Raw genomic sequence first — 25,911 nt, forward strand, 5'->3', positions numbered from 1 at the left:
CGCTTAAAAGATTGTTGTCACTATCAGCGCACAAAACAAAATATCACGAGGTTAGAATGGGTGGAATACATGTCACACTTAATCCTGCAATATTCAGGAGGGGGGGGGGGATTCATCTACTGAAATATTCTCATTGGTAGGCGACAGTAGCAGATAACACGTCAATAGAATTTAACAGTGAAATATAACTGTGATTTAGCGCGGTGCACACACACAAAAAAGTAAACAGTCACTCAAATCGCGGCATGGTGACAAAACTCGATTTTGTGCTCAATGCTACGGGGACAAAGAGAAGAAGTTAAAGAAGTTAATTGTTCGTAACAGTGTTGATTACACAAGGAATCGTGTGCAAGTTTATTGGATAAGTTGTAATGATCAGTGCATGTTACGGCAGGAGATACTGCACTAAGGCCCGAGAAGTTGGCAGCTGGCGGAGGTCATTTCCCCAGCAGTACTTCCCAGGAGGTCACCGGCCATCCTCGATAATTCAGGCGATCGGGGTCAGTGCTGCTCGGCGACACGCCTCTGATCCTTCCAACACAAGGACAGGTTTCCTTTTGTCGCCGGCGCAGGCAGCTCGTTGTCGTCACAAAGAGGGGGGGGGGGGGGGGGGCGCAAGGAGGGTTGGCCTTTGCAGCAGGAGACAGTCACTTCGCCGCCGTTGCCGCCGCTTCGCTGCATTTGGCCCGCTCGCCGGCGTCCGCTAAGTCCGTTTCTGTTTCCAGCTGCTGGAGAGTCTGTGCGAATTTTGGCCGGAGCCCCAGTCACAACAACGCCCTAAATCTGGTTAGGGCGATCGGAGGCTTAACTCAAGGACGTGGATACAATCCTGGCCGCGGCGGCTGCTTTTCGAAAAGATGGAGGCTAAATGCAAAGCGCCCGTGTATTGTGGGATGTCAGTGCACGTTAAAAAACCCCACATGGCCAAAATTTCTCGAGTCCCCTACTACGGCGTCCCAGTCACTTTGGGAAGTTAAATCCTATAAAATTAAACGAAATCCGTTTTCCATCACTCGTCTATTCACAACAAGCCTTCATTCCCAGATATAATCCTTGAATCTTAGTTATTTTTACAACTGCAGTACTGAGCTGCGCTTCAGTCATTTAGCTCAACCCATGGCACATGACGTTCACAGTTCATGCATTGAGCCCCTTTAAGTACTGATTCTAGGAAAAAAAAATCTTAAATGTCGACATCAGAGCCGAGGATTTTCTCGGCTTGTGTGAATCATGATTTTTTTTCGATAGCTTTCTTTGTCGACTTGACTTGTCCCGGTTGAAATCGAAAAACAAGACATTTTCTGATTTCATAGCCCTTCGAAACTTCCAAATCCTCCGATTGCGTTACTATTAAAATCGCTAAAAGCCGACGAAGCTTCCTCCTATATAATTGTCACCGCGTATAACTGCCATTTGAGCACTCGTGGTGACTTTATGTCGAACCCACTGCTTTTAAGAACGCGCAGTAATACATGCACCCGTAGAACATGTCCACATGAAAGTGACAGCAAGTTAATAATTTGGAATGAGTGAGAAATTAACGCGAAGGAAAGCATCCATGAGGGAAAAAATTGGCTGTGGTTCAGCTTCGATAAAACTTAGTGTGAAGCGATAGCTGAAGCATGGTAACACATAGTAAAGATCTTTATTGTTTTTTTTTTTTTTTGTTATGGCTTGTTACGTTTCTCCACCGAGAAGTGGGACAGCTGACGCGGCCACCGCATAAGAACCGCGAGCGGATCGGCCATTTCGACGCCGTTCATCGGCCGCGCAACGCTTCCTCCCGCCGACAAGTCTCAGCGTGTTCCTGTGCGTGCGTGTGTGTGCAAAAGCTGGCTAAGCCTGGAGCTCGAGGGAAAGTGCGTCGCCCTCTCCTGTCTGCAGGAGGTGGAGGAGATGAGGTCGGAACACCTGCGACTGAGTCATTCGTCGTGAACCAACATGTTTGGCTCTCCCTTTCCTGTGAGGGTTTACCCTTTCCCTGTGAACGGGAAAACCTATAAAAAGCAGCGGCCGACTCCGCTGAGACAGAGAGTACTTTGACGCGCCGTTGGCACGACGCTAGACACCAGCTGTGTGAGGGTGTCTGTAATCTCTCCGGGTCAGCTTCACTGCCCGTTTCTTCCTGATGTTACAGTAAAGGTTGTTTCGTTAGAAGACGCCTCGTCTTTGCTGGCACCTTTGATGCCGTCCGCCGTCCACGGAGCCGCCAGGCCAACGCTACCGAGAGGCCGCGCGCCGCAGCGGTACGCTACCCCGGCACTCGCGACCCAAACCTAACAGGCTATGAATTGAGACTCCGGCGATCCGTAAAGAAGTTGGTTTTGGGTTGAACTTGGCATATCCATAGATTGGATTGCACAGTTTCTCGCTATAAGACAGTCTATGCATTCTCCCCACTGTGTAGTGGAACTTGCTTGTGTCGTGACTAATTCCAGGTCGAATCTCTGGCTTAACCATTGAATGAACTCATGGCCCGCTTCAGAGCTGCTCACGTGTTAAGCTACTTCCCACCTCAGTTGACATTCTACCTTTGCCCTTGACTTTTGGTGGGAACATAGTTACCCAAAGTGGCTGTGGCTTAAGTTCCAACTTGGCCTCGAAGCCGTTTGAAGGTCCTCGGAAGCATACGGTGACCTTCGCTTTATCTCGTGCAGTGAAGAAGAAAAAAAAAAGTTTTTAATGAGTCAATTATGTCCCAAGCAACTTATGTCTGAATAAAAGAAGACCATTGCATCTATGTACGTTCAGAAATGCCGGTTTGGTGGCTTACTTTCACAATATCATGGATTTATATTGTTTGCTTGTTTGTTTTTTTCAGAACTGTGCATGGGTATGGATGGGTATGAGTTCGGTGGCTTTATGCAAGCAGGCAGTCGTCTACCGAAAATTGCAAAAACCCACCAAGTAAACGTGAGCACATGAGCCTTCCTGAAAAAGGAGACAAGAATTCTTAACCTCCCAACCTAGTTCCTCCTCTCTTTTTTATTTGTCTCTTCTAACGCTGGATTGGTACGCATGAATTCACAGCCAGGTTTCTCTCCTATTTGTTTGTTTCCTTTCTAATCCTGATGCCTCATCTTTGTCTTCTCCCTGACCGAGATGGTTCGCATCTGCAGCCCGTTCGAGTGCGTCTCTTTCCCGTGGCCACGAGCCGTTCGTTTCGGGGAAAACGAAGATCGCTCGAGAGTCGTGGCTTGAGGCTTGCGCTAGGGTTCCCTTCGACCGGGCTGCGTGTCTGCATCGGCTTTGACTCCTAGGAGCATGAGAGGCTAAGCGGTGGCAAGCAAACCTGCGAGGCCAGTCAGACCCAGAATCACCCACCGCAGGCTTTCCGCACCGCAGGAGCGAGAATGAGCGTCCCATCAGCCCCTTCCCGATACCGCAACCGCAACCGCAACCCGACTCCGACCCCACCCTCGCAAACTACCGAACTGCCTATCAACCAGACCCATGGCTGAAGTCTATTTGCCAAGATCATCTTCCTCGCCCTGTTCAGCATCTTGGTGGGTACGTGTGTCGTAATCGGCATTTACATGAACGAGGCACTTTCAGACGAAGTGTACCGCGGCGAGTGAGGCGGCCCCGAAACACCCGGAGACCCAGGCCTATGTCTACCATCTGGGCTGCGGATCGCCGGACAGGCGGGGGAACAACCCGCCACTTTCCCCGGCGTCAGGTTTCCTGGCGCCTGCTGTCAAGTGCTACGCTACCTACCGCTTCCCGGCAGAGTACTGGACTCTGCTCCTGGACCTTGTGTCTCCCGGACTCTCTAAATGTTTTTTTTTTTCTTTCCTTTCTTCTTTTGTGTGCTTTATAAACAACTTCAGTTCAGTCTCCCACATTGCAAGTGTCGTACTTTGAAGTCTTTGAAAAAGTACTTTGAAAAATAAAATGATCACATGAGGAATCTTGAAGGAATTCTCACTAGCCATCCTGAGCGCGTCTTCTTCGTGGGCGCTTTCAGCGACACAGTTCTCGGCTCTGAGGGACAGTCAGGCAGGGCTCTCTTGTGTGAGGAATGGTCTTATCTTTGGTTACTTATCTTGGTTACTTATTTCAGTTTCTTATCTTAGCTAGTTTGGCGGTTGAAGCTTGCACCAATGTACATGCCATAACCTGATACTCCTGGTCCGAGGTAGTAATGGTGATTGCGGATCAGGAACTCGAGACAGCGTGACCGCAAGTGTCAGGCGTTTACTAGGTACGTACACCAACCTCAGTGCAGCGTTGGAGCCGAAGTAGTAAGCGTTGTAGACTGGGGGAGATATTGTGAAAGCCTTTACATTGAAGACCGATGAGAGGTTTATGATAAGTTTCAACCACAATGCTGCGACCATAGATGTAATAGTGAAACTGTTAGGCAAACACAGCAGCTAACAGTTCTTTTTCAATTTGCGCATAGCGCTGCTGTGCTGGTGTAGGTACTGCAGATGCATAGGCTACTGGGTGTCCATTCTGAAGACGCTGCCTGTTCCATTAGAACTTGCATCTGTGGATATGGTAATAGACTGTGCCGAGTCAAAGTAGTACACAACTGATGCTGTTCTCAGCTTGCTCTTGATCTCGTTGAAAGCATCTGCCATCTTGGGAGTCCAGTGCCACGAGGTATCCGATTTAAGTAGTTTGGGACGAACTTCGTGAGGTATGCTGCTATTCCCAGAAAGCGAAGAAGCTCAGCTTTGCTGGTTGGAGCTGGTATAGCGTTGTTGGTCTTGATCTTGCTGGGATCAGGATTATGACTTCCTTTATCAGTTGATGTCCTAGATAGGTAACCGAGGGTAAGCCCAGTTTGATTTTGTCTAGTTCAGTTTGAGGTTGTTAGCTAATACTATGTCGAGCACTTTACTCAAATGAGCTGAATGTTCATCAAGTGCTCTTGATGTGATTAATATATCGTGGAAGTATGGCGTTACAAGGCCTTGACGTTCAAAGACGCTGTCGTTGGCTTACTGAAAAAGTTCAGGGGCTGTATTGAAGTCAAATGGAATCCGGAGGAATCTGTAGCGTCCCCAAGGCGTGGAAAATGTGCATAAATGTGAAGTTCTAGCTGCCAAAACGCACTTCTAGCATCCAAAATTAAGAACACTGTACATCCACTTAGTTGTGCAAACAGTTCTGGAACCGGAATATGATAGTGATGTCTCTTCACTGCTGCATTTAAGTTCTGAGGTTTAGACAGACTCGCACACTTCATCTTTCTTTGTGGTTATGACAATCGGATGCATTCAATCTGTTGTTTCTATCACAGGCTTAATTATGACATTCTGTTGCATTCATTTGAGTTCAGCTTAGACAGTCTTTTCTAGTGCCCTTGGTACACGGCGAGGGGCAGCAACTGTAGGTTTTGCGTCTGGCTGGAGGTGTATGCTGTACCTTCCTGGTAGCCTGACAGTGCTTCTGAACACATGAGGAAATTCTTGAAGCAGAGCTTCAAGCTTCTGAGAAGCCGGAGGGCATGGCTCTTCCTCTGCTATGATGGTTGGTTGGTTTGTGGGGTTTAACATCCCAAAGCGACTCAGGCAAACTTCTGCTATGATGTTCCTGACTCTGCGCGCCAAGTTTAACACTATGCATGGAGCTACTCCAAGTAGAGGTTTGAGGCTTTCTTTGACTTGCAAAAATTTTAGAAAGCTTTGCTTGTTTTTCCCTGAGCAAGAAAGTTCACATTCATATTCATTGTTGAGTTGCTCACCTAGGTAAGTTGTGACATTTGCTTTTGTTATAGTCACAGTTAGCTGAGGCTTACATCTGAACACTAGCTGTTCAGGGAGAATATTCACATCGGATCCTGTGTCCAATTTCAAGTCCACTTTCCGGCCATTCACTTTGACGCTTTCGAACCAGTCTGACGATACATTGTCTAAATATGCACGGTGAGGTTTCCCAAGAAGAATTCTTGTTCGGAGTCGTCATCATGCTCACCGCCAAGCATCCGAGCTTTTCTCTGCGCTGTTCGTTGCTTCTGGCGGCAAACACTCGCGTAGTGTCCGAACTTCCCACAAGGGTACCAGGTAGAGCCGTGGGCAGGACATTGTCGGGGTTGGTGTATAATTCCGCACCTACCGCATGTAAGCTGAGGCACTGTTTGCTTGGGCTGACTGTTTCTTCGATGAAACGCTGGTTGTCCTCTTGGCTGTTGCTTGCCAGCTACTTGTCGAACGTGCTTATATTTGCTTTTCAAGTTGCCACCGCCGTTTCTTGTCCATCTGCAGTCGTTACTAGTGAAGACACATGCTACTTGGAGATTTCCGCCGCTCTTCACGTAGCGCAACTTTCTCCAGCGTCAAGTCTCTTTCGCGGAACAGAGAACAGCCTTTCTCGTAGTGCTGCATCACAAATGCCGACGATGATCCTGTTGCCCAGGAGGCGGTCATGCTTATCACCGAAGTCGCACCTTGCTGTTTGATGCAGTTAACACGTCGATCGGCTGGTTTTGTTTCTGACTCATGTTGTTGAAGACCGCGGTCGCTTGCGTCACGTTTTTGTAAGGAATGTACATACCTCTCGCCGAACTTCGAAAAAATGGCTGCTACCTTACGTGTCGCTTCCCTCCTCACCTTCGGCTGGCTCAGGAAAACGGAATGTCTCCGCGACTTTCCGCGCTGTTGAACCCATGACATGAAGCAGAAGTGCTCGTCTTGTTGTTTCTGACATTGTAGTATATTGGTAAAGCTGGTAGGCAGTCTTCCAGTCCGACCAAGCTTCCGCGGGATTGCTGCTCAGCTCGAAATGCTTCGGTGGTTGAATGAGGGGGAGCCCCATGCTTCATGTACTGTGATGCCGCGTCACTCAGGGACCAAACAGGTGCTACGTTGCGTTACTTTATTTCTGACACCATGATTTATCTGGATAAATACAGATTATAATTATCACAGACGATACTACAGAGAGCTGATGTCATGGTGAGGAGACGACATGACTCTGGCCTACTCCATGTTGGGAGTGGCGTTTATTGAGTAAAACACGAAGGGATTGTTAGGGCGCTCTATAATTACATAACAGAAAGGAAGCGCTGTTTCTGCAAATCACTGCATTGCATCCGGTTCAAAAGCCAAGCCGTGGTAATAAATGAGTAGGTTAACATAGAGGGGCCCAATGCTACCCCTAACTGTTGCATTGCGTGTCGAAGTACGGCTGCAAAGCAATCGAAGTGCACTTTTGCGTCGCTCAGTCATCGATTGCTTCATGCGTGAGCTATCATTTTCATTATCCCTGACGTCGCCTTCGCGAGGCGCGTGCAGGGAGGAGTCACGTGTCCGCACTATCGGCAGCCTCACAAGCATGAGCGCTCCTTATGCGCCCGTGACCAATTCGACGCCTTTGCGACTCAGAATGGTAGTATCACGAGACATACATCTTCAGCGTAGCTCAAGCAGGGCCATTGTAGGGAGCAGTCGCAGCGAACAGACGAGATTCGTCGTGCTCGCCAGCGTAGAAGCGTTTGCTGCGGCAAAATCCAGCCGTATGCGTGGTCTTGGAGCAGTAAAGGCTACCAGCTTCGCAGTAAAACTAGTAGATAGTGTCAAGTGGCGGTGACAATGCCGAGATCACAAAAGAACACACAGACGTAGCAGCACTGGAATTAACTCTTTATTGGGCTAACTCATGCCCTCAAAATAACTGAACTCGGCGGCGATAGCAGCAAGCGACTTGCTGGTCGTCGAATTACTAACCCCGTCACACCGACAAACGCTCAACTTAAAGGCAGCGAGAAAAATATAGATAAGGCCGCAAATGGTGACTAGTATAGCGTGGACCATTGTAGAAACACGCCATGGCTGGAATCTTTAAGATACATCTCGGCTCATCTTGCTCGACAAGAAAATGGTAAAGCAGCATCTCCCGGCGACAAGAATTAAAAAAAAGTAAAGGATACATAATAGATCCGTGCGCTAGAATCGCAGTGATAAGATCGCATTCCGGCGGCTGTCGCAAAAGAACAAATAAATATTCGAATGGTTTGCGGCAATAGATAGATATGGGGTGGAAAACGCAAAGCGGGGTTGTTAACCACAAACACCTCCGGTTGACTACCCTACACTGGCGAAAAGGGATAAGGGGACTAAAGAGGGGAAGAGAAAGGGACGTAGAGCACAGTCACAATTTGTCACTTAAAGGGGCACAATGACGTTCGTCAGGCCGCTAATTCCTGCCCACCTCTAGGTTCTTTGCACCGTGCCGATCTCAGTTCAAAAATAATTACAAGAATGGGCGTACGGAAGCGAGAATTATTCGGTTTATAAAATTCTAAATACAAGAAAAAAAAGAACAGGGCTTCTGAGCTGGTGTGAGAGGGAGCCCCTCTCCCATTTCGCTCACCCAGCACCCGACTTGGGCGGAACCTATGAGAAATGCAACTTTTTGCTGACATGTCTAGTGCCCTGATGTGGCGGTGGCATAGCTCCGTCCTCCCTCCCCCCGTGTTCCACGCCGAAAGTGTAATCTCCAGGGCCACAGAGCGAAGCGCGCCAATCTTCGATATGGGTATTTTGACTGGATCTCTGTCAATGGGGACAGAGCGGGCAGCCTCGTCCGCCTCGTGGTTTCTGTTGATACCGCAGTGTCCTTGCAGCCACTGAAAAATAATATCGTAACCTTTAGATATTGCGCCGTGGAGCAGGTGGCGGATCTCAACGAGTTGGTCTGTTACCCGTTGCGTAGTGCAGCTTGCAGGCCCTCAAGAGCTGGTTTAGAATCTGTGAACACGGTCCACTCATAAGGATGTTCTTGGCAAATGAATTCGACTGCAGCGCATAAGGTCGCTAGTTCAGCACCAGTAGAAGTAAGATATGACATCTTAACCTTTATCAAAATTGTCTTCGCCGGTATTACCACAGACACGGCGGAACTGGTTGGATTAACTGAGCCACCTGTGTAGACACGTGTACGATGATGATGTTTGAAATCGCCACATAAACGCCAAATATATATTCCAGAGCGTAAATCATACGGACTAACTGCCCCCTTGATCGTTCCTGGACCGTCGATGGAGCCGCTGCAAGACAACCGCTTCACTGAATTGCTCGCGTTAAGCACTATATTCGGATTCAATTGAAAAAAAAAAAAAGCGGCAAGTGTCACTCAAAGGAGGCCCATCAGTCGATGGAGTCGACCAGATTTCATGATGCCATGGGTAACCTGATTAAGCCATGGTGAACCCCCTGTCATCTACCAAGCCCTGCGTTTCGCGCTACAGCACGTTCCAAGGGTTCATCCTCGACGTCACACGACTCGGTCTACGCCAATGGCGGCAGAGAGGTCCAACGATGACCTGTTTTCGATTTTACTCGCTTGCGACAGTTAATTAGCATACGTTAATCGTAGCAATTTACATAAAGACTATAAAACGAAAGTCCTCCCTCTCCTCACAATTCCTTTGCTAGGCGCCATGAGATCGAAATAAAAATGTCAGTGGTTTAGCCACGGCACAGCGCGTTTAATGTGTGAAAGCTATAAGTGCTTTCGCACGAAACAGGCAGCAGCTATTATAGTCACGCTCTTGTACACAGTATTACTGCCTCGTACAGATGCATTCAAGCTGAACGTGCTCAGTGCTGCCGTAAAAATAAAAAATGAAACACCTGTTTCGAAACTAAAACCAACGCTTGAACATTACTACATCCTAAGCAGGCGGATGATTGGGCGGTTGCGTGTGGTTCGCATCATCGACAAAAATAATTTTCAATATTATCAGATCTCATTAAGAAATCCAGTTGCATGCAAAGTAACTATGCCTGGTGTGGCATGCGCGCTACACTGAATCGTTATCCTGCTGCTGTCAGCTCAAACTTCGCGCCCATTATTCTGAAAGATCATTTCTAATTCCCACTTTTGTACACTACAGACGATCGTCAAATAGCTACTGAAACGTATTCGGTTTCGGTTTTTAAGGCGAGAACGAGCGCCCTTCCCCCCCCCCCCCTTTTTTTTTTCTTAAAAGAATTGTCTCTGGAAAATCACTGGTATACCTCTGGCAGATGGTAGTTTAAAGGTGAGAAACATCAGAAGCCTTGCACATCGTCTTTGAAGCTTCACAGCCTCGAAAGGTTACCAGCATACCTCTGGCAGGTAGCAGTTGGAAGGTGATATTTTCGGGAACTGATATATCAAAGATGCCATGGTGCACCTACGCTCATTTCCGCCCTCATGGAAGTCGCCACGCATGAATGCTCGGGGGTTGTGTGATGTGAAGAGACCAGATGGCATCATCAACTCGAATTGGAAGGAGCTACCAGCTCGGGTAGCTTCTGTCATACAGAGAGTGTGAAACAAATCAAACACACCGGGACCCGTGCAACCCCTCCTTAAAGCCTCGAAAAATCGCGAGCTGGCACCTGGCAAAAGGCACAAGGGCCCTCTACTTACGAGCAGTTAATGCCTCTAAAATTCTTTACATAGGCGATAACGTAATCATGTAAAATGCTGTAGAAAACCAAAACCACGCGTATATGCCGCATGAATCTCGTTGATAATCTGCGATTTTTTTTTTCATTACTTTGTTGAACTCACGTTATAAGCATCCTTGGCTTTGTTGGTCGCTCCATGACAGAGCGAGTCATGTGTTTGGTGCCAGACCTTGCACCCTATATAGGTCTACCTTACGGGAAATCGCAACGCCAATTAGCATTTAACGGTGACCCTGTGGCCTTCGCGCTCTCTTTTGAGGTATCAAGGCGATGGATTTTTGAATTTTCTGTGAGTTTTCAGTCATTGGAGTGTAAGTGCCCAATGTGTCATGCCTTTGGACGTTGGTGGGTGATCGCCACGCAAGTAAAACGAGTGTCACTAACAGCAAAGCGCATGCCGTGAAGTTGAAAGAAGAAAATGGACGTCTAGGAAGCGTCCAATTCGTCACCTTGTACGTCTTCCAGTGCGTGGCGCGATTGTGTGATGCGCGCTCCCTGGTGCGCAGATGGTCAAGATGATGATCGCTTGCGTGGCCGCATTCCTCCTCTGCTGGCTCCCACTGAACCTGTTCATCGTCGTGTCGGAGCAGTACCCGTCCATCTACAACCTGAGCGGCATCGGCTACATGTGGTTCGTCTGTCACTGGCTGGCCATGAGCCACGCCTGCTACAACCCGCTTATCTACTTCTGGATGAACGCAAAGTTCCGGGCGGGCCTGCAGACGCTCTTCCGATGCCTGCCGGCCTCACGCAGGCGCTCATCGTGCTTCGTGTCCACCTGCAACGTCAAGAAGGGCGCCGCGGCTCACAGCAACGCCATCTGACTGAGCGCCCAGCCGGGTTCCGAGTGCGCCGTGCTGCCTGTCTCTGTGTCCCATTGCAGGTAGTAACCCCCGTCCAGAAGGCTCGAGCACAGCCCATTCGCGTCCTTCGAAAGCAGTCTTATTTCGTTTAGGCAGTATATCCCTATGGAAGGGGGCCGAATCGGCAACGATAAGTTCAGCTGAGGCATATACAGAAACGTGAAACGAAAATGGAAGAAAATAAAATATTAACGATACCTCCGTACACCCTAGCCGAATGTGTGCTACTTTTTGAGGGACATTTAGGCCCAAAGCCCAGCCGCGCTATCCACGCTGAGATAAGAGTCCAATCTGGTCAAGACTAAAGCCGAAGTTCCGCCCCTTGATCAGCCTTTTCCAACAATTCTAACCAGGCTTCACTAGTGCGAAGAGGTACCCTTGTCCGAGCAGTCATAAATTCGCGCGCCATTGAAGCGTTCACAGAGGCGGAGCACATTGGCTTTCGATAGCAACTGCGTGGAGCGTTTGGTTAGCGTCCGTGGCACAAATATCGCTCGGTCGTGCCTGCCTGTGCCATGGTCTTTAGTCAGAGTTTGCTGAGTGCGTCGAAAGAAATGCAGGTGCTATGGCCGCGCGGTGCGTTAAGAAGTTTAGTCTATTTAATTACTACATAATGATGAGACGAAGTTGCTGCTTTCATTGTATGAAGTCGTCTACTATGCCAGTTTTCATCGGATTTGATAAGCCCTTAGAGTTCGCGCCAAATGTTATCCCGTTTGGGAGGTTTTAAGTGTGCATTGATTTCATCATAATGTTTTCATTTCTTCAGTTCTGCAAGGCTATACATATACGCAAGAACGTCCATTACACCTTCGACCCAAGCGGCTGACTGCCTAGCGAACGCAAGTGCACGTAGTGTATCAACCGGCGAAATAGGATGCATTACAGTAAATCAAAGAACGCAAAGCGAGATTATCAAAATTTTACGTATATGATCAATCGTGTTGGCACACTCTCTGACTGCGGTTACGGTTGCTAAGATGCACGGGCCAAAAATGGTGCTCGACAAAATGGTCACGCCAACGCTTCAGTTATTTGGAAGTGCGTCGGTTTAATCCTCTTTATCCGTTGCTTATTTTCGCACTGTCAGTTTTCCGAAGAAATCGCTGAGATCATCAATGAGCTTTAGAGTTAGTCAATAATGTCATTTCAATAAAACGTTTGCCCAAATCCTCTGATCAATGGCAGCTACAAGCAACGCTCAGACGCGCCATCGAAGCAAGTCGTTCTTGCACTGGCTTGCATTAAGCGTAAGCATATTCATTTATGCTAAATGACATTTGCACACCAATCAGCAACACCAGTCGCCGCAAAGCTGTACTGCTGCCCGCCTCTTAAATGGCGGTGCGCTAGAGCAGATTGGAAAGCCGCGTGGTTGTGACGTGTACGTAGAGGTTTTCCGGCAAAGCTTTTAGCAAACGATTATAAAAATAAAAAAAGTACATTTGCTCAACCATACCGTGGACGTTGGTGGACGTTCCAAGGAAAGGAATCTCGTTTAAGCTCTAATTAACCAATTAATTGAAACCTGGTAATGAGATTTTTTCTTGTCAAATTTTAGCGCCAGGCTCGAGCGAGTCCTGTTCGAAATGCTGAAATGGTTCTTAGATATGTCTGCCTCAAATGGCCAAGAGTGGCCGGCTTTACCAATGGGAAATGCGCGAGTGGAATTTCATTGTCAGATTGGAAGAAACTCAGGAAGGGCGTTTACGTAATGCCATCTCAGGGCTCCGCTCCGTCTTACTCATCGCTTCATCTGGCGGCTCTCTCAAATGACGACCCCCTTTGATTATCCGCCTGCTAATTACCTTCCGAACTTTCGTGGTGGGGCCGGCAATGCTTTACTGAAGGAAAAGGAGGGCCAAAGGGCTTCAGGCCGGGTACCCTCGTCGTACCCTCGTTACACCGTTCTTTACCGCCAACGACGGTAGGACCTGTGGTAGGAGAGAGTCCCCCAATATCCAACTTTCCCCGGTATTCTATAGACCCTCGATGAGTTTATGCTACAGAAAACGTTTGTAGGAAAGGAAGTGATGCACACAGTGAGGCGCAGTATTCAAAAAACAATGACGAGTAACGTGGACGTGAATGTTCTCATTGCGCGCACACCACACGACGGGTCGTGTTCTGATCTATGAAACGCAGCGACGCTAATTGTTTCCTCCAGCGAACTCTGACGTGGCGTATCGGACCTTGGGTGATCCACAATGAGGACCGGAATACGGATCAGGGTTTCGCACAAGGTAAGCTTGACAAGTTGCGCCAATCACCGCGCACCATTATGTATAAAGCCACAGAGTGGCGCTGCGCCACAGCGGGAAAGCATGCGCAAAGTACCGGTTCTTACTTCTTTTCGAGCTCGCAAGGTACTCGTATATCTCCTAAATGGTTTTGATATGCGCACGGGGCTTAGGAATGCGCTAGCTGCAGTCCCTTGTGATGCAGTCCACGACATATGCGCGTGGTCTTTATGTAGCGTTTACTCTCTATACGCGTGACTGCAGTGAACGATCGCCTGTGGCCACTCTCTTACGCAATGCGCGTAAGTCGCTCGATCCGTGTATGTTTGTATGTTTGTGCACGCTGCACGACGTGGACACTGACTGCACGCATGACTGTTTTTCGTAGTTGCCGTAGGCTGCAGCATGGTCGACTGTCTTCGGACGTTTCATCGTAGACGCGCGGAGGCGTTTTGCCGCTGGGACATTCATTCGTTTGTTTGCAGTGAATCCTTACCCTCTTTCTTTCTTTCATTGCTTTCTTTCTTTACAGTATAGTCGAAAAAACGCAACGGAGACGCTACGGCTTTCTACCTTCCTCGAAATAATTTTCTTTCACTACTACATGCTGCTTTTTGGCGGATTCACGGCGACATTTTCCCGTCACACGCCAACTGCGTGCTTTTGCTCCTCATCATCTCTGTCTCACTTTTTGCACTTTTGCGCGGCAAGCGCTTTTTTTTTTGTTATTAGGTTAACAGTACTCATTACGGCGGTCATACTCACTCTGTTTTGAGCAAGACCAGAAACTGTGATCAAAGTAGATTCTAATCTCACCTCGGACACTTTTTTTTCTTCTCTGAATCACTCTTTTTTGCGTCACTTAACACTTCTTCATGGACACCTGTGTCCAGGAGCCGCCTTTGCTCCCGTCTTGACACGTGCAAAACATTCATATTACATTTGTGCCCGTACCTTTTGCATTTGCGCCACACTTTCAGCGCTACTCACCCTTTGTTTTGTAGCATCTGCCAAGTTTTATCGTGCGACTGCCGTGGACAAAAGGCGCTTATAGTTTATGGCATTTCTCTAAACTTTTTAAGTATGCTTGCAAATTGTATTTCTGGGTTCGTGTATGTGTACACGTGTCTTCTGTTGAACTTTTCTTGTTATTTTGTGATTAATACAGGACCATTGAAAGCGCAGTGAAATTATTTGCAATAATTTATTTGCATCTCATGCGCATGTTTGACGCTTCTTTTTTTTTTTTTTTTTTTTTTTACGCAGCATGATGACGCAAGTTCATATCCACGTTGACAGCATGCTGTCGCCTTGCCGAAAAGAAGCCGCTGTCGGTGCTTTCACATATGGCTTCGGCTGGCGAAAACCTGAAAACTCCAATTAAGCAAACCTCTTTACAGGGTTCTGTCTAGATCATGAATGAAAAGTCAATGCGCAGTCTGCTGGCTGCAGTTTACGCACTGTCTGATTAAACGAACACCCACAAGTTCCCCACGTCTTTCTGCTCCACTCGTTCCCTGTGCATTTTCTTATCTTATTGCGAATAAAGCAGTGCGAGTGCCTCCAGCTTGGTACAAATAAGTCTCATTCAAAGCACCGAAAGCGGAGAAGATGGTGGGCAGAACGAAAGATAGCCAGAGTTAACCAAAACTACGTACATCGCGCCGCTAATGGCTCAATGTAAGGCTTGCCTCTGTGGTTCCCCTCTTTCAGTCAGCGCGCACTCGGCGGAGTTCCCATGTGCTATACAGCCAACGCTGTGCCCGCTGAGAGACTTTACAAGTAGAGAGGGACAGAAGCGCAGCATCAATCGTTTGCGATTTCTTCACCACAGGCAGGAAGCTAAATTCATTATTTCCAGCTGAACAGCCGATTAAAGTTGGAATATTTCTGTTCGCAGATTAGGCATCGCTTTACAAAAGAGTACTCGACATGCCCCAAGGAATAAAACGAGGTTTGCGTTCAGAAACGTGAGAAAAAACGACGACCTGAAATGGTGAAGCTTTGCAACTTCTGTGCAATAAAGGTTTCGTCCGGAAGTAATTAATGTCCCAACCTACGTTAGTTGTTACGCCGCCCATGATTAAAATCAGATGAACAGCAACTACGCAGATCTTCATGCTCTGTTAAATAACCTCCCAAATTGCTCTTTGAGTGCCCGAGCAACCCGTCAAAGGACCTCATATTACAGCGCAATAAACCAAACCCGTAACGTGGCAGCACAAATACATTTTTAACACGCGGCAGTGTAGCCAGCTGAAAAGGGTCAAGCACAGCGGCTTTCCAGCCAGTTCGTTATTCCAGAGAGGGAGAGACATGGAGACCACTAGGTTATCACAGCAACTGAGATCTCAAAAAAAGCGTTCCGTTGTTTACAGTGTGAAATCTGCGACTGAAAAACTGATCACAAAGCGGATGATGATGATGATGATGATGATGATGATGATGATGATGATGATGATGATGATGATGATGATGATGATGATGATGATGATGATAAACTCTTTATTTACTCCTAAAGAAGGGGAACCAGCCGAAAGACTGGTTGCACTGCTTAGAGAAGGTCAGCAGGGATCCCTTGAGACTCTGCGGTCTCCAATGCGCGCAAAATGAGCTGGCGCTGTTGGGCGAGCTCGGTGGTAGACAGGAGGGACTCCCACGCATCCATTGTAGCTGTATTGTCTGCGTTGTGTCGTATACATGTCCACACCATGTGAATGAATGTGGCCGGTTGTGAGCAGTGTTTGCAGCTAGGTGCAATAAGATTCGGGAAAATTTTGCTATATAACCATGGGTTGGGAAAGGTTCCTGTTTGTATTTTGCGCCAATGGACGGCCTCGCGCCGGGATAGTTCCCGGTGTGCAGGGGGTATAGACACCGTTCAAGCCGATAATGCTGGAGGATGTCCGTGTATGTAACAAGGCGTGAATGAGTGCCTTGGGGAGTGTCAGAGGAAGCGGCAGGCTGAGGAGGGTGCTCCGCCCGGTAGCTGAGTTCTCGGGCTAGAGCATGCGCCTGTGCGTTCCCACTGAGCGCCTCATGAGCTGGGGTTCATATGAGAAGACGAGGTGTAGACGGTAAGAGGAGAGATCGGAGGATAGTGTGTGCCTGTCGGGATATACGACCTGCATCGAAGTTACGAATTGCCTGTTGGGAATCGCTAACGACTACTTTGGTGGAGGGGTCGGTCAGAGCTAACGCGATGACAACCTCTTCTGCGGTGGTAACAGTTGCGGCGTTGAGGACGCTGCAGGCGTTGTGCCAATTTCGGTGCGGTGCCAGTGCAACCGCAACCATAGCGGGGCGACGGGGGTGGTGGGAGGCATCTGTGTACGTAACGTCGGGGCGACCGGTAAAACGTTTGTGGAGTTGCCGGGCTCGGTCGGCTCTGCGCTCTGTATGATACTCTGGATGCATACGTTTGGGAAGCGGAGGTATACGAAGACTGAGTCTCTGCTCAGGCGTGAGGTCCATATACGTAGAAGTCGCCCTCAGAGGAGTGATTCCTACCTGCCTCAGTACTGCACGGCCCGCATGTGTCAGCGAGAGGTGCTCATATTGGGAAGTTAGAGTCGCTTCAATCAGCTCGTCGACTGTGCTGGAGATCCCGACGGTCATCAATTTGGTGGTGGAAGTGGACATGGATAGACCCAATGCTGTCTTGTATGCCTTGCGCAGTGATGCATCCAGTCGTTCCCGATCTGTTCGCGTGAGGCGAAGGTAAGGGGCAACACAGGCAATGCGCGTACAAACGAAGGCTTGTACGAGGCACAAAAGGTTGGATTCGCGCATGCCCTTATGCTTGTTGGCGACTCTCTTGAGCAGGCGGCTGATCTGGATTACAGATTGATCTATTCGCCGAAGAGTAGTGGCGTTTCCTCCATTATCTTGTAGATGAAGGCCCAGGATACGGATTCGGTCGGTACGGGGTATGGGAGTGCCCTGTACTTGCAGATTGAAGGATGCCGGAGGCGATCTGGGGCGTCTTCCCTGGGTTGAGACAATGATGTATTCAGACTTGGTGGCCGAGCATGATAGGCCGACTGTGGCCAGGTAGGTACCAAAGCGATCGATGACTGTCTGCAGAGTCTCCTCGATCTGGCCGTCACTGCCGCGTGTAATTCACAGAGTGAGGTCGTCGGCTTATAGGCTGTGGTGCAAGTGGGGGATATCTGCCAAAAGATTGGGCAGGCCAAGCAGCACAATATTGAACAGGAGCGGGGAAAGCACTGAGCCTTGGGGTGTACCCCGGCTTCCAGGAGAGATGGTGGTAGGACCTCCTGAGCCGGTGTCAAGTTGCACTGTGCGGTTCGTGAGAAAGTCGCGTATATATGCATACGTTCGTTGTCCCACCCCTAGGGTCTGGAGGTTCTGCAGAATAGCTTCATGCCGGACATTGTCAAAGGCCTTCGCAACATCTAGACCAACTATGACTTTGGTGTCCTGAGTGCCATGTGTCAGCACCTGATGCTTGAGCAAGAGCATGATGTCTGGGGCCGCAAGGTGTGGTCGAAAACCAAACATCGTGTCTGGAAGTAGGTGATGTTCTTCTAGGTAACGAAGAAGACGGGTCTGAATTACATGCTCCAATAGTTTTCCCACGCAGGACGTGAGAGAAATGGGGCGGAGGTTCGAGAGAGTAGGTGGTTTGCCTGCATGGCTTGGGGATGAGCACGAGGTTGGCGCATTTCCACTCTTGCCGGATGGCTCCCCGCTCCCAGCATTGTTGCAGAAAGTCCATGAGAGCATGAATCAAGGCGTCGTCGAGGTTCCGAAGCATACGGTTAGATATCCGGTCCGGGCCTGCAGCTGAGTTTGTCTTGAGACGATTGAGCTCAGCTCGTACCTCCGGTAAAGTGATGGGGGCATCTAAACGGACGTTTTCCTTCCCCTGATAAGGAGGGAAAGATTTCACCGGTCCTGGGCGGATGTAGGTGTCTACTAGCTCCTGTTTGAGGGCGTCTGAGGTGCCCGAAAATTGGTGGAAGATACGCTGAAGCTGCTGGCGGGCTTGGAACTTGCTCCCTTCAGGGTCGAGGAGGTGGCGGAGTAGTTTCCAGGTGCTTCTGGCGTTAGGAGCCTTATCCATCTGGTCACATATATTGTGCCAGTTTTGGCGTGTAAGCTCTACGGCATAGTTTTCGATGTTTGTATGGACTCGGGCGAGCCGTCATCGAAGATTCCGATCCCACTTGCGAGTTTGCATCGGTGCCAACCGTCCCATCACAAAGCGGAGCCATCGAGCAGCATCAGCACTGTTTTAAAACACAATTTACCCGCAAAACGGCCACGGTAGTAATTTCTCTCAAGACCAGTGTTCGCAATGCAGCGCTGTAAATCTACAATACATAAACCAAATGACTATAACTTGCCTGCTTGTCCGAAGGCCACGTTGCTTCACTGGCGTTATGACGCATTTTTCAGGTAAAATTTAAGCTGTAGTGACGGAATTTCAGCGGTGTATAACGTGCCGACTCTCGCTTTTTTTTTTTATTCTATGCGCCAACCTCGATAGAATCTAATAGCAATGAGTCAATACATTTTTCGAGGTACTGCTCTAAATACCTCTTAGAAGCTGCGCATTGGCTCGAAATTCGCAATTGTCTGCCGTGACATCATTTCCTTCCTCTTAATTATACGCTTCAAATGAATTAAATACATTCAAAGCAACGTCATATAGAATAATCTAATTAAAGTTGTTTTCCTCCTCACAATCTTCATGGCAAGTTTATAGCAGCCTTTTTCCCAGTTTTAGAGGTCCTATTTTTTGTTATTACAAAGTGGAGATAACTTGTAGCAAAAATTTTAATAGCGTGCAAAAGCGGATATCGCGCGGAATCGCAGATGCTTTCCCTCAAATTATTAAGGTCAAATGTCAAGGTAAAAAAGCATGGTCCAGGTCAAAGGTCAAGTCAGGACCGCCCCTGGTCATGGCTATGTATACACACTGCCATGACAGCAGTGCTGTCATGTTACAGTGCTGCTGCGCAGCTGTCGCTATGCATGGGCATGGCTTCACAAGTAACACAAGATTTTGCTCGGGGTGGTAGCCACCGTTTCGGGGCTTCAGCACTAAAATTTCAGAGGGCTTGCGGTGTGCGTTGTAACAATTCCACTCTGCTCCCATTCGCTGTATTGCCGATATTTGGCGGCCTAAAGACAAATAAGTGGCCTATGTTGCCGCCAAGGCATTTGCATCGCTTTCCGCAGTCTAATAGTCCTCTGGTTTGCCCACTCATTTTAAACTGTTGCAGTACACAAAATTCAAGCGTTCCGTGTTGGAGTAGGGCAGTAGTACATGGTTCCGTCAAACGAATACAGAGAGGTTGTGGGGTTCGCGGCCAACGGCAGGGCAGCAGGCGGGACAGCCGGGAAGACGGAGGGTCCCAGGTGTTAATTCGTGGCTCCACGCGGGAAGGGGTTAGAGCGCGCAGCGTAGGGGAACAGTGGGAAAGCTCCTCCTCCTCACAGATGGCTGGAGCAGGTCCCCACAAGGTTAACTTAGAAGGTGTGCAATGAAAAACTGATATACAACGAGATATTTATATTTAACAGAGCCCACATAGCTCACCGTCAAAACACTCGGTGCGTTAGCACTAAGATACTCACTTTGTCCAGTCCTCCTCACGAACATATCTTTGGCAGGTGACATGGCCGGGCACTGATTGGTCGGCGGGTTGTGTGACGTCATGACATCCTATGCTAAATGGCATGACCTGCTTAAATGGGCAGCACTTTGGATATGGGAATCAATCCCGCCGGGATTCCGAGTCGGGCACGCTACTCCTATGCCACGCAGGCACTTTCACACAGCTTGCGTAAAGCGGGGCTTTATAAATTTATGTATGATGGTCCTTCAAATAATGTGGTAGATTTCGAGTGCATGCTAACGAGCACGTGTGCGACCCGAAACCGTAACCGAAGTGAAAGCAAGAGTGCTGCGCACCTAATTCTCATTTAGCCTACAACCACGCTAAATCGCGAGTCATTTTTTTCTTTTATAAATGGCTTTCGAACCAACTAGGAAAGGGAGTCAAATCCTTGTGGCTCAAGCTTTCTCTTCTTTCGAGTAATACCGTTCTTGAACCCATAGCTCTAAATATTCATTCCCGCCAAACATTGCAAACACAGCGACTAAACACCAAAGACAGCTCGTATATTTCACATTTCACGGTCATATCTCGAGCTTTCTTTCCTGAATCGCTAGGAGAATAAAATACGCTACTCAGCAGCCTTATAAAGCAGCCCCCTTCCTGGGTTTTTCTCTTTTTGTAAATTTTATTTCTTAACGCTAATGTTGCGTTGTCGTCTGCTATTTGAGCACTGCCCTTTTTGTGCAGTTGTACGTAATTCGCAGGCTAGTGGGGCTCGCTAGATATATTTTTCGTGAATTCTCACTATGTTCGAATATTACATGCGCATGCTGCCACTATTTACGCCTATTTTAAGTTGCTCTTGCGACTCATAGCTGCGGAGTTTGTTTGGGCAAGTGTAGGTTGCGTAATGGGCATAAATGAATAAAATAAATACGCTGTCTTGAGCACTGTGAAGGGACTTATCACTGACCCCGTCGCTATGTATAAAGTGAAAAGAACCGCGAGCACATTTCACCCCTCTTTTCTGTCTCAAACGTGTGGAGCTGACCGACAACGTTCCTGTCGCGTCTCTTTCGCGCCTGCGCAGATGATCAAGATGATGATCACGGTGGTGACGGTGTTCATGCTGAGCTGGCTGCCGTTCAACACCTACATCCTGCTGTCGGATCTGGACCCGCGTGTCAACAACTACGAGCACATCCGTTACGTCTACTTCCTCAGCCACTGGCTGGCCATGAGCCACACCTCCTATAACCCCCTCATCTACTGCTGGATGAACGCAAAGTTCCGCGACGGCTTTTGCCAGCTGTTCCAGCGCTCGCGGCTCTGCTGGCTCGCCCGCCTGCGCCACCGACGCCCCCTGCGCAAGGAGTCGGCAGCCGAGGTGGCCGCGCTGCGCCGCTGCAACACATACACCACGTACGTCAGTGTACGCGCCGCACCCGGGTCCAGCTTCCGCTTCAGCGGTGCCAGGGACGCCGCCCAGTCCAACGGGAAACCCCGCCGTTACGAGGACTCCAAGGTCTAGTGGGCTCCTCTCAAACGGCGATCATTTATGCGGCACCTCCGGCGACCACAGGCTGCACACAGGGTCCGGTTTGCCGATTCTGCCCAGGGCTGCGGTGAATGTAATGCGCGTGCAACCCTCCTCAAGGAACTCGCAACAAAGGGCACCGGGCATCACTGAAACTGAATGTAATTAGGTCAACAGGGCGCCAGGCCGCTTCCTATGTTGTTCTTAAGACCGTGGGAGAAGAGAATCTTTGTATTTCGAACGGTTACTGCAGCGTCTGATTTCAATGACGATGTGGTACAGCAGAGCACTCGTGAAGCTCACTTAATTCATAAATGCTCCTCAAAGCCGTTTATCGAATTGTGCCAAATAACCGCAGTGGGCGACCATTGTTTAAGCACATAAGTATATGTACGAAGCATAAAGGTGTAAGGGAAAAGAAACGCAGGAGATGAGGAGGGTCATGTCTCGGGTCATGTGGACGAAATTTGCCGCGGACCCTCAAGCGCCATATGTAACGACGGTAGACTGTCGGCGGCGTTCTTTTTTTACTTTTGCGCGAGAAAAGACAAGCCTCGCTTTTGTGTGATATGATCCAAAATGTTCTGTCTGCCCATCTCGGTTCGCGCCATCTACTGCCGTGCACAGGGTCTCCTGGCTCCGTCATAATGGTCCAGTGATGTTGCGCATGCCCAATGGCGCAAGAATGCCCGGAACAGCTACGAAACTTGTTTTTGCACGCTCCAAAAAAAATGGGGGGAGGGGGGGGGGGCAGTGACTGTATTCACCGTAGTTACTGGCATAGCAATGAAGGGTCGTTTTTTTCTTTTTGAAGGAATTGGTAGGCTGGGGGGGGGGGGGGGGGGACCTTACATGTGTCAGGTTCTTTGGAGAAGTCTTGTTATTATACGCAGTTCATAGGGCATCGAACACATTTCGCGGGCGCTTCATCCTGACCCCGTCTGCGGTTGCCGTGGCCGCAGGTTGTACACTGTCGGTACGCTAAAAATGTTGTAAGATATATGTCTCCATTCCCAGGGACTAAAGATGCTAAGACGTTGAGAAAAGTCAGCTATATGCTCTGAGCCTTCCTAGTAACACAGAAAATTCAGCCATATAACTGTGCCGCACTGGTGAGTTCCGATCATTTTAGCGTTCTCAACGAGATCGCCTTTTTTACGAGCCTATAGCCATTCGCGGGTTCCCCGAAAACTACAAATAAAGCAACAAAATTGGCTCCCATATGATCAGCGAAGCTCATTGACTTATGGGAGTAATCGATGCGCTTTGTGCGTGTGTGAAGACAATTAGCATATGGCGGCACACGGACACGGCGCAAAGTGCGCACCTTTTTGCAAGTGCGTTCTCGCATAAATTGGTAAAATGCTCTTTGGCTTACTAAGTGGTGGGCTCACCAGCGGCGATGAGCGCGGCATAGAGGGCATAGATCAGCGTTCCAACGGTGGTGCTTTGTAGGAGAAATACGCTGCGTTACCATGGAGATGAGTGACGTGCAGCGGTTCTTCTGTGGCACAATTGCGGTGTGCACAGTTACGATGCGAGACGAGACACATTTTGAAGATTGTGCCCACGAGGTTACTCCGGCATAACGGCCGTCTTCGGCTCAGCGGGACAGTGTGGTGACGCGGGGACGGAGTGTGGAGGATATTCTCCCTCAGTGAGCTGGCACACCTGCCCCGCACCAAGCGGGCCGAGTTGTCCATATGAGACGTGCAGCGATTCTTCTGCGCCGCAATCGCAGCGTGCACAGTTTGCGATGAGTGAGATCAGACTGTCTGCACGTGGTGTTCAATCGTGGATAATGAGGCAACCATATACGCCACGATAAGTGTGTATGTGTGTGATGTGGTAAACAATGGCCTTCGAGAGCTATACGACATGCCCACCTAGCTGTATGTGTGAACCAGAGGGTCTGTGCAGCCGCATTGTCGAACCAATATCTGATGTGGGCGCAATGCGGACATTTCATGCTCGGACTTTTCTTCGGCAGTTCACGGCTTAACTAGTTGCGAATCGGTATTGAGGCGGAAGTCGAGACCAAATGTGTAACCTACTCACTCATTCTACCAGTGAACATTTGTTGGAAAGAGCTCGTAACGCATGCGTGAACCGCCATGCATGTCACATGAACGGCCTTGTGTACTGTGTACGCGGTTACCCAGCGTTTGTGTTCGCGTGTCTGTACCTATATAGAAGCCGTTCTGTCCCGCATTTTCAAACTTCGTCGTGAAGAGCAGCTGCCTCGAGTGTATTGCTGTACAGCACTACGACCTCGCACGACACGAAAAGCGCCACGACACTAAAATGTCGCGTCTTGTCGCATCAACTTTGGTGTACTGTGTATTGTCCGTCGCTATTTCCCAAGCATGTCGGACATTTGTAAGGTGTATAAAAAGCAGGGTCTCGTTTTTTAAACACAATGAAGGAAAGAGAAGAGGACGTAATTTTCGAAGACATGCGTGAGAAGAGGTACTCATGTACGGTTAATTTACACGCGCGCGAAGAAAGCGGAGAGCCTAACTATTTATAACTCGCCATATGTCTTATTTTTATATGATGCGATCATTTCTTTCTTCTTTTTCAATATGAGAACGACACAAGCATTGAGCGCCATTTAACAAGTTTGTTCCCAACTTTACAAGCACATTTGCCTAGTTACTTTTCCCTGCATTTTTGTCTTTACTAATGTACCTCGCTTGTCTGAAAAGGCCGGTACTCGATCATGTGAGTTCAGCAGAAGCAACAGTCTGCGTAGCAGAACACATATTTGGATTGCCATTCATGTTTCGTAGCCATTTCGAATACGTGTTGGCTTGCTCAATATTTAAGCGCATACTACAAGGACTGTCTTAAACTCTACCAAGCACGCATGAAACGCTCATTATCGTGTATGAAATATGTTCGCATTAATGTTTGCTCTCCTCCCTTTTGCCAAACCAAAACGCGTTCATGCAAGATAATCTTGTGTGTGAAGCATACTGAGTGTTGTTGTTGTGAATGATTAAAAGCTTTTCAAAGTTTCGTTTTGTTTTTGCTTGGATCACCATTGCACCCGTTATGGCCTCACATTTGTGCGCCAAAGGAAGAAAAAAAAAACATTGAGTCTTTTTCCTCTGTTTTCGTCTCTTGCATGCTGGAGGAGGACAATACGAAACAATAAACCAACTGGATGGTTTTCTTTGCATTTTTTGGGGATATATGCTCTATGCAGTATTTCAAATCAAATGAAACATGTGAATAAAAGCAGGGTGGAGCAGTTGAAGAAAGCTCAGGGTGTAGATTGATGACGCGTGTGCCTATATTCGTTGCGCCAGACCGACATTCCATAAAGTACTGCACTTCCATGTGCACGGAGCAGTAATGGCAACAAGGAAGCAATCACCCTTTCGCATCCGCCCAAGCGCCGCCAGCCGGCTGCAAAGAAAAGCTATAGAGCTTTCACAATAATTCGTCGTTGTATAAACAATGAGAGCGCACCGCCCATTCGATGTTTGACTGAAGAGCGTTAGCTGCAGTATTTGCAATCAACTCGCACATTACACACACCTTATTAAACGATGACGCGCTCGTTGCACGCGTTGCTTCACTTTCTTGAGCGGAATGAAGTGGCGTCCCTTAGCGACGAAGTGGCGGCTCTCTGCGACCACTGGTTCGGTCGCCACGGCCCTCTGAAGGTCAGCTTCATTGCGGTTTCGAGGACCAAAAGTCGTCGCCGCGAATCCCTAACACACGCATGCTAGATCTTAACTCGACTAGTAGTTCAGTGCTCCATATCGTTTAAATCGCCTGCCACTACCGAATCCTCTGCGCCAAACAGATGGGCCACAAATTTGACTGAAGTAGTCGCTCCAAGTGGCCCAATCTCGACAGCATAGGGGACAACTGTTAACCCGGCAGCCGCGCACGTGTGAGGGGGGAACCTGTGGTAACGTCCCAACATGACCACCCACCTATGTTAATTACATAACCTAGTTACGTGATAACCTCACAACACAGCTACCCATGGCGACTACCTGTTACGTGATGACGTCACAACATGACTACCCCAGTCATGTGATATATGTGATGACGTCACAGCATACCTACCCATGGCGGCTACACTTGTTTCGTGATGACATTACGACATGGCTACCCTGGTCGTGTGATATGCATGCCCCTATTACGTGATGACGTCACAACATTATACGTGAGATGGTCACATGGCTACAACGGCAGCACTTTGCTGCGGCAATTTGACCACGTAGCGTATCGGACAGACGGACGGACGCG

General features: G+C 48.6%; 1 protein-coding gene across 3 annotated transcripts in view; it reads left to right on the forward strand.

Annotated features, from left to right (window-relative positions):
• The window catches only part of LOC146204784 (RYamide receptor-like), an 88,933-nt gene extending 66,571 nt beyond the window's left edge, over positions 1 to 22,362 (forward strand). The window contains exons 2-4 of one of the 3 annotated variants that reach the window (XM_084589490.1): positions 10,916 to 11,292; positions 13,440 to 13,515; positions 21,196 to 21,488. In XM_084589490.1, coding sequence (XP_084445616.1) covers positions 10,916 to 11,292; positions 13,440 to 13,515; positions 21,196 to 21,362 — 620 coding nt within the window. In that variant the 3' untranslated portion in view covers positions 21,363 to 21,488. Of the gene's footprint in view, positions 1 to 10,915; positions 11,293 to 13,439; positions 13,516 to 21,195 lie in introns of those variants that run through there. The other 2 variants (XR_014704053.1, XM_084589489.1) reach the window with 2 other exon arrangements.
• The last annotated feature ends 3,549 nt before the right edge of the window (positions 22,363 to 25,911 follow it).

The sequence above is a fragment of the Amblyomma maculatum genome, chromosome 1, assembly GCF_055883805.1.
Source record: "Amblyomma maculatum isolate TAMU_Amacu chromosome 1, ASM5588380v1, whole genome shotgun sequence".
Classification (NCBI taxonomy): domain Eukaryota; kingdom Metazoa; phylum Arthropoda; class Arachnida; order Ixodida; family Ixodidae; genus Amblyomma; species Amblyomma maculatum.